The sequence below is a fragment of the Apodemus sylvaticus genome, chromosome 12 (genome assembly GCF_947179515.1).
Source record: "Apodemus sylvaticus chromosome 12, mApoSyl1.1, whole genome shotgun sequence".
In the NCBI taxonomy this organism is placed as follows: Eukaryota; Metazoa; Chordata; class Mammalia; order Rodentia; family Muridae; genus Apodemus; species Apodemus sylvaticus.
The window spans coordinates 78480345-78491266 of NC_067483.1; the positions used below are offsets into that span (position 1 = coordinate 78480345).

At 47.0% G+C, this 10922-nt stretch overlaps 1 protein-coding gene across 1 annotated transcript; it reads left to right on the top strand.

Annotated features, from left to right (window-relative positions):
- Positions 1-4595: 4595 nt before the first annotated feature.
- On the top strand, positions 4596-10255 carry Mpz (myelin protein zero). Its single transcript, XM_052200961.1, has 6 exons — positions 4596-4718; positions 7393-7559; positions 7815-8028; positions 8596-8731; positions 8882-8942; positions 9049-10255. Exons 1-6 carry the CDS (start codon positions 4652-4654, stop codon positions 9148-9150), a joined length of 747 nt encoding a protein of 248 aa, XP_052056921.1. The 5' UTR covers positions 4596-4651; the 3' UTR covers positions 9151-10255.
- Positions 10256-10922: the final 667 nt, after the last annotated feature.

Here is a 10922-nt window from a genome sequence, read left to right on the forward strand (position 1 = left end):
TTTGGGCAGTAGGGAGTGTGGGGCGAACTGTCAGAGGACCTTCCACCATCATTTTCAAGGTTGGGATCCTTTCTGACCACCTCCTTTAGGCCTGGCAATTCCAGGACTTGAGCTGCAGCAACAACCAAACTCCCACTGGCCAAAGACAACGCTCCTTTGTTTCTTTTTCAGCGATATGTGGGTGACACCCACAGTCACAAGAACCTAGGGGTGTGGAGAAGAACCCACTTTGATTTATATATACTGTATATCCACGGTTTTGAGGAATCCAAGTACAGAAATCAGTTGCAGAGTGCTCTCAACCAAGGAAAGAAAGAGAGCAAGAGAGAAAGAAATGAAATAGAATGTCAAAGTTCCTGACCCTGGGCGCTGAGGGGTGTCGAGGCAGAGGGAGGCAGAATAAAGGGGGGCAGCCCAGAGCAACTCTTATTCTGTAGCAAATCTCTTTTGATTGTATTAATATTCAGATTCCACTTATATTTAGCACTCTAGCTCTCTCCTGCCTTTTTTCCTTTCAGGATTTAAATAGCACAAATTCGCTCCCCCCCCTTCACCAAATGAATAATATTATTTTGCATTTTTGTAATGTTAGACAAAGAAAGCACTTTGTAGACTTTTAGGGACCTTAGAGGTGCTCTCATCCAACCCTCTACTCAGTGCAAGAATCTCTTTTGCAGCATTTCTTGATCTTCAAGACAGACGTAACACAATTCAGTGCCTGCTACCTAAAAAAACAAAAAGTTTCTTGCTGGTCGCAGTGGCTGTGCTATAGTCGTAGCACTTAGGAGGCTGAGGTGAGAGGATCGTGAGTTTGAAGTCACTCTCCAGAGACAGGGGGGAAAAAGTTTTAAAAGTTTAGTAGGCAGGTCAACCCATAGAAATTTGTCCTAGTAAATACAGCTTTCTGCTCCTGACCTCCCCCCAGTCATTGCGCCAACCCTCTCTAACCCAGCTTGGTGACACACCTGCAATCCTAGTACTCAGTGGATCAGGTATTCAAGGTCAGCCTCTTCCTCAGCAACATACCAAGTTCCAGGGAACCTGGACTACGTAGACAGTGTTTCAAAAATAAAAATAAAATGTAACAGGTGCCTCCTAATTCAGCTCTTTTTATTTAAATGGGTGTTCTGCTTGCTTGTATATCTATGCCCAGCACGTGTGCTTGGTGCTCCCAGAGGCCAGTCGAGGACCCCAGTCTCCCCCTGGAACTGGAGTTTTGGATCTGTATGCTGGGAACCGATCTCCATGCTCTAGAAGAGCTGTTAGTCTTCTCAGCTGCTGAGTCATCTCTCCAGCCCCACCCCTTAGGTTTTTAATGATTTGATTTCACATATATGTACTATTGGCTTTTTTGCCAATCTGTGAAAGCCCTACAGGAGATTCAAAGATACAAGAACACATTGACCTGTCCACCTGAAGAACTTTATGGCCTTTGCAATGTTAATAAAGACAGGTAAGATGCTTGCCTCCTATACACGAAGCCTTGGGTTCTAGTCCCAGCACTACACAGAATCAGACATAGTAAATGCACACCTGGAATCCCAGCGCTACATAAAGATCAGAAGCTGAAGGTCTTCCCTGCCTACCTAGCAAGTCGGCGGCCAGCAGGGACTGGGGAGGTGGGGAGAGAAGATGCAAGCCTCCAAACAAGGGATAGGTAAGAGTAGTGGCTGGACAGAGAGGAAGTGGAAGGAGGTGGAGCCTGCGTTAACCATGAAACTCAGAAGAACTATGATCTGAGATGCATGGAAGGTAGAGACTGTTGAGCCGGGTGTGGTGGCGCACGCCTGTAATCCCAGCACTTGGGAGGTGGAGGCAGGCAGATTTCTGAGTTTGAGGCCAGCCTGGTCTACAGAGTGAGTTCCAGGACAGCCAGGGCTACACAGAGAAACCCTGTCTTGAAAAAACAAAAAAAGAACAAAAACAAAAACAAAAAACAAAAAAACGAGAGAAAGAGAGAGAGAGAGAGAGAGAGAGAGAGAGAGAGAAAGAGAGAGAGAGAGAGACTGTTAGCTTCACACAGATGTGCCTGTTAACATCTCGTAAGAAAGACTGAGCTGGGCATGGTAGTTGATGCTATGAAATCCAAGCACCCGGAAGGCAGAAAAAATGATAACCTCAAGCTCCAGGCCAGTCCGATCAAACATGAAAACTGTGTGTGTGTGTGTGTGTGTGTGTGTGTGTGTGTGTGTACAAAGATAGATAGATACATGAGAGAGAGAGAGAGAGAAAGAGAGAGATAGCCTGTCCTAAGCAAACAATGGTCACTGCACTGGACTTCTATAACCTACAGTATAGTTGATGAAAATATATCACATTGAAGTTCAGACCATGGGGGCTGGAGAGATGACTCAGTGGCTTAGTACTTGCTGTTCTTGCAGAGGACCCAGGTCCAGTTTCCAGTATGCATATGGTGACTTATAACTATAGATAACTCCAGCACCAGAGGGAATCAAATACACATGCATACATACACACACATACATAATACATACATACATGCATACATACATGTAAAACAGTAGAACAAATAAAGCAAAATAAATAACTCTATAGAAAGAAAACAGAAATTCAGATTTCAAACATTAAGTTGTACTCTTTTATGTTATTGTTTGAGACTGGTCTCTCTCTCTCTGTGTAGCCCTGGCTGTCCTGGAGCTCACTCTGTAGACCAGGCTGGCCACAAACTCCTAGGGTAAGCCTCTCTCTCTCTCTCTCTCTCTCTCTCTCTCTCTCTCTCCTGAGTCCTGGGATTAAAGGCATGCACTGCCATACGCAGAGAGCTAAACTCTTTATCAACAGTTTCTTTTAAAATAAGCAGTACAAAGCAAGGTCTATGATCCAAAGTAAGAAACAAGGGAGCAGAGATGACAGAGTGGCACTTTCAGTGAAAAGCACAGTCATTTCAGATGATCCCAAGGAGGCAAGAAAAGGAGACAGGAAACTGGATTCTTCCAAGAGATTTTGTTTGCTAGATTCATCTTAAAACTCAGCTCATCTGCATAATTTGTGTGAGGAGGGGAAAAAACAGAAAACTGGGGCCTAGAAAGATGGCTCAGAAGGTAAGAGCACTTGCAGTTCTTCTGGGCTCACTCCTAAAACTCGCGGGGGTCCACAACCATTCCAGTCCCAGGGGATCTGATCCCCTCTTCAGGCTTCTATAGTTCCCAGGCACACACATGAAACACATATACATGCAAGCAAGCATTTATTACACATAAAAATAAATAAACCATTAAAAAATAAAAACCTCAACTCTGGTCATTTGGACATTCCAAACATCTCCTCTTGTTGGTTGAGATGGTCTCTGAACTCCTGACTTTCCTGCTGACTTTGAACTCCTGACCTTCCTGCGTCTTGCTTCTACCTCCCAAGCACTAGGAAGAGAGGTATAAGCCACAGTTGGCTTTCCCATCTCTAATTCTACCCCACACTTCTTCAAGAGATGCTTAAGGCGTACTAGATTAACTTCACCCTATTTAGTCTGTCATTTGAGACTTTCAGGCTTCCTGTTTAGACTTCTTTCCTACTGTGCCCTTTCAAGAGTCCCCACATCAAATCAAACATGGAGCATCACAAATCTCTCTCTCTCTCTCTCTCTCTCTCTCTCTCTCTCTCTCTCTCTCTCTCACACACACACACACACACACACACACACACAGTTTCACCTCTACTCTTACCTTTCCTGGTCCATCTAGCCATCATCCCTCCCATTCCCTTTTTCAAAATGGCCGCTCCTTCTAGGTCTCTAGAGAACATTGCTTCCTAGACCTGATTCCTCTTTCCTCTGAACTTCCTGTATTAAATGGCACTCCCAGCGTTCTGTGCAAACTTGATGACTTTGCCCTCTGTTTCTCTCCTCTGCCCCCTCAAACTAGATCTTGAGCTTGTATAAAGAAACTGAATTACCATTCTAATAAGAGCATTCGAGCGAGCGTTCACAAAGGTTCCAAGCAGCCACCCTGAAGGACAATAAGCAGTCTTGGTCTTTTAAACCGTATTGCATAAGGCATGAAAGGATTTCTTAACAGAAGGGTGGAAATCTGGGCTTCTTCCTGGAAGTTTCCTGGTAGAGAAATTCTTCTATCTGGGTAGAATCTCCCAGACGCAGTGAGATGGAAAAAGTTGTTCCCAGAGGGCTTTATAGGCTACAGTGTTACCGTAGCAATCGGAACAACAACAGAAACCCTAATTTGGGAATGCTCTGAAAGAAACTGGCCTCTAGGTCCCAGGGCTCTCAAACAAGGAGACCAAGAAGGAATCCTTTGCCATGGCCTTTTGGATTTAGGTTTCTCAGCTTGTCTATGTCTATGTTCCTTTTCTGTCCCTCTGCCTCACCCCACCCCAACATTCCAACCTGGGGTAGGGGGAGGTCAGTATACACAAAGCCCTCTGTGTAAGGGGTGGTATGTGTCCCCCCCACCCCTCCACCCAGAGTATACAATGCCCCTTCTGCTCCATGCCCCCTGCCACCCTCTCCACCACCTCTCAACTGCACATGCCAGGCTGTAATTGGTCACTGACTCAGGACAGCCCCCTCATGCCGGGGATCCAGGGGATTTTAAGCAGGTTCCAGAAAACACCGCTCAGTTCCTTGTCCCCCGCTCTCTCCACCTCACAGACACTCTGGGCCTTTGCCCCTACCCCAGCTATGGCTGCAGGGGCTCCCTCCTCCAGCCCCAGCCCTTTCCTGGCCACCCTGCTCTTCTCTTCTTTGGGTAAGTGGAGCCACCGAGTCCCAGAAACCTGAGATTCAGTGGTCTCTCGGCAACTTCCCCCATCCTCATACCCTTCAGTAAGAGCCAGCAAGGGAGAACAAGAAGATGATGCTCTGTTGAGGTGTGGGGAGGGAAGGTGTAGATCATTCAAGGGAAGCGGGAAAGGTATTTCCCAAAGAGACAAAGTAAAAGAGATCACAGAGAGCTCCCTGAGTGCCCAAGGTGAAACCCAGTGACTCTCAGATCCGTGCTGACAGCCAGTCGGGAAGCAAGGAGTATGGAAAGAGCAGGATCAAACCCTGGTCTCCTTTCATCCCCTGGTGGCACAAGAGGCACCCAACCTTGATTACCCACAAGGGAAAAGTCAGCGAGTATAGAATTAATGAATGACTCCACTCTGTGGTCTCAGCTTCTTAGATGAAATTTCTGTGACCTCGCATCTATACTGTGAGTGAATCCTAGGGTCTTGTCCCAGTCAAGGCATCCTTTTAAAGTGGCCAGCCTTTTCCCTTACCTTTGGTGGATGTTGAGTGAGCAAGAGAACATCAAAGCAAGGCTAGTTAAGTAGAGCGGTCTGAAGTGCCTTGCATCCTGTGTAAGCAGCAGGCATGGTGGGGTAAGGGTGAGGGTGAGCAGCAGGAGAGAGGAAGTTAGGAAGTCCAAGGTTCTTTCCTTGCTCAGGTTCAACTCCTTGGGTTGTAAACCCAAAACTTAGACGTTTCTTGTTTGTATTGCACTATTCTGTGATGTCCCAAAGCAATGTTGAAGATAGGAGATTGGAGAAAGCCTTGGTAAAGGAACCAAGTAGCTGGGGAGTCTAGGGAGCAAAAGGACTCTGTCCCAATCCTAGAAGCACTGAGCAGAGTTGAGAAGAGCAAAGATTAACAATATAATAGGAGGAATAGAAGTCTGAACAAATAAATAACCCTCTTTGTTACACTGGGGATTCCCAAGAAGGCTCTAAGACAGAATTCCCAGGAGGTAAGTAAAAGATATTGCATGCTAAGAGGGGAGATTCAGGACAATGAGGGAGAGTGGGTGTGGTATGAGCCCCCAGCACTGGCTAGACAATGAGACTTTGTTTGGTTGCCTCCTCCTAAAGAACAGAAAAGTCTATAATTGTTCCTACCCAGAGCCAGCCCACACACATAGACTGCCTGGGATGACTCTCCCTGCGTGGGTGGCTTATAGGGGTGGCACTAGGCCAAGATGACCCAGAAGAGGGTGAGGATGGATGGTTGGACCACAGAGGTCCACATGCAGAGTCACCTGAGTGCTGGACTCGGGGTTTTCTTCTATATCTAGCTTCTCCTTCACAGTGATATGAAGTCCTTCCTCCCCTGGATCTCCAGCCAAGAATGGTAACCTGGGGTACAGCAGGCTTGACAAATGTGTCCAGCACAAGGACTTTCATTCTTCATTCTCTAGTTGTCTTCTTCTTCTTCTTCTTCTTCTTCTTCTTCTTCTTCTTCTTCTTCTTCTTCTTCTTCTTCCTCTTCTTCCTCCTTCTCCTCCTCTTCCTTTCTCCTCTTCCTCTTTTCTTTTTTTGCAAGAATTTGAAGTTACTGTACAGCCGCTAACAGTATGATTGATATCTATGAGTCAGCATGGAAAGCAATCTCAGATACATATGTTCTTAATCCAAAACCAAAAAATGAGAATTTAATATAATATATTGTATATACATTATATTTTAAAGAGCTCCACAAAACAAATTTAGCCATTTGTTGTAAGAACAGGTACATTTTGAGTTTATTGCATTTATAGTGAGTTTGATACATAGAGAAAACTGGTAATGGTAGTTCTATCAGGGTAGAGACTTTAGGAAAGAAATTGGTTGTTAGAGTGAGGATCAAAGTTAGCTTTGTCTGCACTACTTGAACTTTTTATGAGAATGTATGCATGGGATGATGGAGCATGTTTTTAATCCCAGCACTCAAGAGAAGCAGCGGGTGGATCTCTGCGAGTCCCAGGCCACCCTGGTCTACATATTGAGTTCCAGGATAGTGAGGACTACATAATAAGACCCTGTCTTAAAACAAACAAACAGACAGACAAACAAAATCAGTATATCTAAATTTATTTAAAATATTCAAAACTCTACGTGTAATTAATTGCTTAAGCGTTAGATATCAGTTGTTGGTGCATGTGGTTATTCCAACATTCAGAAGGCAGAGGCAGGAGGACCATAAATTCTAGGAGAGTTTGGGCTACAATGGAAGACTGTCTCAAAAGAAAGAAGGACAGAAAGAAAGAAAGAAAGAAAGAAAGAAAGAAAGAAAGAAAGAAAGAAAGAAAGAAAGAAAGAAAGAAAGAGAAAAAGAGACTAAAGCAGAAAATGAGATTGGATGTAACTCACCTTTTAGAATCCTAAAGAAAAGCGCAGATTTCATTTCCTCTACAGTGAAGATTTCCCATCCGAGTACTGACCAGAGTTGACCCTGCTTAGCTTTAAGAGTTATAAAAAGGTTGGATATATCCAGTGTGGTAAAGCTATGAAATTGAGACCTTTATGCTGAGACCTTGAGCAGATAGAGCATTTGCATTTACCAACTGAGTTAGTCCAGACAGAGTAGGCCTTTGTGCCTTAGCCCCTGACTGCTGGTTGTTCTCCTGTCCTCTTTATAACTGACTGGGCCACCTGTGTGCTTCTCATTCCCCTCTTGCTTAACAGTGCTGTCTCCAGCCCTGGCCATTGTGGTTTACACGGACAGGGAAGTCTATGGTGCTGTGGGCTCCCAGGTGACTCTGCACTGCTCCTTCTGGTCCAGTGAATGGGTCTCAGATGACATCTCTTTTACCTGGCGCTACCAGCCCGAAGGAGGCCGAGATGCCATTTCGGTGAGTTCCCTGGTGGTGGGGGATGTCTTGGGTTTAGACAACAGATAGGTACTTCAAACAACAGAAGAGAGAACCTGGGCTACAGAAGGGAAAATGTTTTATGGGCCATAAACTCAGCTGTAGAAAGGTAAGCAGCAGTCTTTGTTACCTTGCCTAGGACCCGTCTGCCCTGTCTTCCTTCTCACAGGCCAGGATCTGGGACCTTGAGTCTGAAGCCAAGTTTTGGCTTTTTACACTAGGATTCTTTCCTCACAGATTTTCCACTATGCCAAGGGACAACCTTACATCGATGAGGTGGGGACCTTCAAAGAGCGCATCCAGTGGGTAGGGGACCCTCGCTGGAAGGATGGCTCCATTGTCATACACAACCTAGACTACAGTGACAACGGCACTTTCACATGTGATGTCAAAAACCCACCGGACATAGTGGGCAAGACGTCTCAGGTCACGCTCTATGTCTTTGAAAAAGGTTTGAGAAGGGACAAGGGACAGGGTTCTGGGAGCCACTTCAAGGAGGGTGTCAGGGAGGGCTAACACACTGTGAGATAGGCAAATAGCCTCAGCTAACAGGCGGTGCAAACCTTTAACGCCAGCGCTGGGGAGGCTAAGGAAGTGACTGCTTCGGTCAAATAATGAACTCAAGACCAGCCTGGGATATATGGTAAAACCTGGATTTGACAGAGACAGGAGGATAACCATGATAGGTCTGGCTGTAATCCCAATATTCCAAAGGTGGAAGCAAATTGATCCGAAGTTCAAGGTCATATTTGGCTATATACCAAGTAGCCAAAGACTACTTAAAGTCCAACCTGGCCTACATGAGACGACCACTCCTACCACCCCACCCCCAAGAAACAAACAAACAAACATAAAACAATAGTAATAACCAAAGATGCCGAGAAGAGAAAGCATCCTGGCTAAAATTCTCACTTTTCCAATGACACAATGACTGGAAATAGGTGTAGTGAGAAGCAGCATGGATCCAGGTTTCTTCCTCGCCCCGCGACCTGCGTGTCTCTTCTCCCTCCTCTCCTAGTGCCCACTAGGTATGGGGTGGTGTTGGGAGCCGTGATCGGGGGCATCCTCGGGGTGGTGCTGCTGCTGCTGTTGCTCTTCTACCTGATTCGGTACTGCTGGCTGCGCAGGCAGGCTGCCCTGCAGAGAAGGCTCAGGTAAGGGGCGGAGCCTGACTCCCCACCTTAATCCTGGATCCCCGCCCCCACCCCTAGACGGCTTCAGTGGTGGGAGGGCCAAAGGCAAGAGGAAGTTGAGGGTACTGGGTTCCAGTGAGGCCAACCCTGCTGCAAACTCTCTTCCCGCAGTGCCATGGAGAAGGGGAGATTTCATAAGTCTTCGAAGGACTCCTCGAAGCGCGGGCGGCAGGTTAGCCGGACTTGAGGCTGGGAGGAGAACGCTGGGAGGTCCGGGAGAGCAGTGAGGGATGGGTGGGCCTGATCAAACCCAAGGCTGACATGTGCAATCCCCGCAGACGCCAGTGCTGTATGCCATGCTGGACCACAGCCGAAGCACCAAAGCTGCCAGTGAGAAGAAATCTAAAGGGCTGGGGGAGTCTCGCAAGGATAAGAAATAGCGGTTAGCGGGCCGGGCGGGGGGTCGGGGGTCTGCGGCGGCGGAGCCCTCCAAAGGCTCTCAGGTGGTGGTCATCGAGATGGAGCTTCGCAAAGATGAGCAGAGCTCGGAGCTCCGGCCTGCAGTCAAGTCCCCCAGTAGAACCAGCCTCAAGAACGCCCTCAAGAACATGATGGGCCTGGACTCGGATAAGTGACCGTCACATCCAGGCCCTGCCAGAGCAGGGGACCTAGGCTCCTCTTTTCCCCAAGTCTAGGTGCTTTGCTCTTGCTTCTCAGCCCCGCCCTGCCCTGCCTTTACCTCCCAATGAGATGTAAAGTTTCATTCCAACCTTCCTTTCCAAGTCTTGTACTTCTTCGCCTTTACCCCTCCCCCTCGGCTTTCCCGGGATCCCAGGGACTAACCTTACCTACTCCTCGCCTGCCCCCAAGGGCTGTGTGTTTGGTGCCTGTCCCTCAGGCACCGAGAAGAAAGGGACCTTGATAGCCTCTGCCCAACTCCAGGCCACTTGGCCTAGCCCCATTCCCTCCCGCCCTGCCCCCCAGCTGACCCCTGGCTCCTTTCTGCTCTCTCCGTCCCTACCTTCTGGTGGCCCAGCCCCACACTCTACCCTTGGGCTCAAATCCACATCAGGCAGTTCAGACTCTCCATCAGGGTTTATTTAGGTTGCTGAGTATTTTTTATTTGTTCATCCACTCTTTTGTTTGTTTACCTGAGCCCACCCCCCCATGACCGAGGACCAATGACGTCATGTGGTTTTTGCAGTTCCCTACTCCTATTAAGTCTTTACTGGAGAGACAGCCAGGCAAGCAGAGCGGACTCGATGCCCTCTGAACACTTGGGAGCACAGTGTTGGGACTCTGAGATTTGGGGAAGGAGAGAGAGAAAAAAATGGATTCTCACAGATCAGGGGTGCAGTAGGGGGCTTTAAGAAATGTCTTCAAAATAAATAATCGGAACAGGAAAAGCCAACGAGAATAGGAAGGAGCAGAAGTTGTTGCACCCCCCAGGCACAGGGGACTCTTAGGACTTTTCTACTTTCTGTATATTTCTTCTACCATCTCCAAATGTCCTTAAATGTTTAATAAACACTGACATTTCCAGAAGCTGCCGCCTCTGTTTTGCATTTTCAAATCCTCATAGGAATCCCTTCCTCTTCTCATTCCCAGTCCACACTTCTTCCTCATTAGCTGCTTTTCATTGTCAGGTTTGATTTTATAGTATTGGCCCCTGTAGCATCATAGGGAGAACTCTGAAATAGGCGCACAGACACATTTATGTATTAAAAACTATCCAGTGAGCTTGTACTAGGTCCTAATCGGTGCCAGGCCCTGCTTTTACATGTGTGGAAACACAATAGCTTTCTTTACCGAGACCTGGATTCTAAAGCATGCCAGCCACTTGGTTCTGTGCTCCAGAATGCTTACTTACCTTTGGTAAGCTTGGTTTGCACTTCATAAATACAAGGAGCCATTTTAGCTACCCTGACCTGTGAGAATCAAGTAAGAGACAGTGCATGGAGACCTTTATACGCTATAAGCTTAGCTGGGCATATTATAACATACTACTGACTTATTAAGGATCAGAACCTTAAAAGCATCGCTTTTCTTGCCTATGGGGGTATACTTTAGGGGATGGAGCGATGGGTCAGAGCAGCCATATGGAGACTCACAACTATCAGTAACTCAGTTTCAGGGGATCTGATGTCCTCTTCTGGCATCTGTGGGCAACAGACACACATGTGGTACACAGACTTCTGTGTAGGAGAATCAC

Coding starts and splice junctions, on each gene's coding strand:
- Mpz (XM_052200961.1), top strand. CDS start 4,652: ATGGCTGCAGGGGCTCCCTCCTCCAGCCCCAGCCCTTTCCTGGCCACC. Junction 8,732..8,881: donor GCCCTGCAGAGAAGGCTCAG/GTAAGGGGCGGA, acceptor CTCTTCCCGCAG/TGCCATGGAGAAGGGGAGAT. Junction 8,943..9,048: donor CCTCGAAGCGCGGGCGGCAG/GTTAGCCGGACT, acceptor CAATCCCCGCAG/ACGCCAGTGCTGTATGCCAT.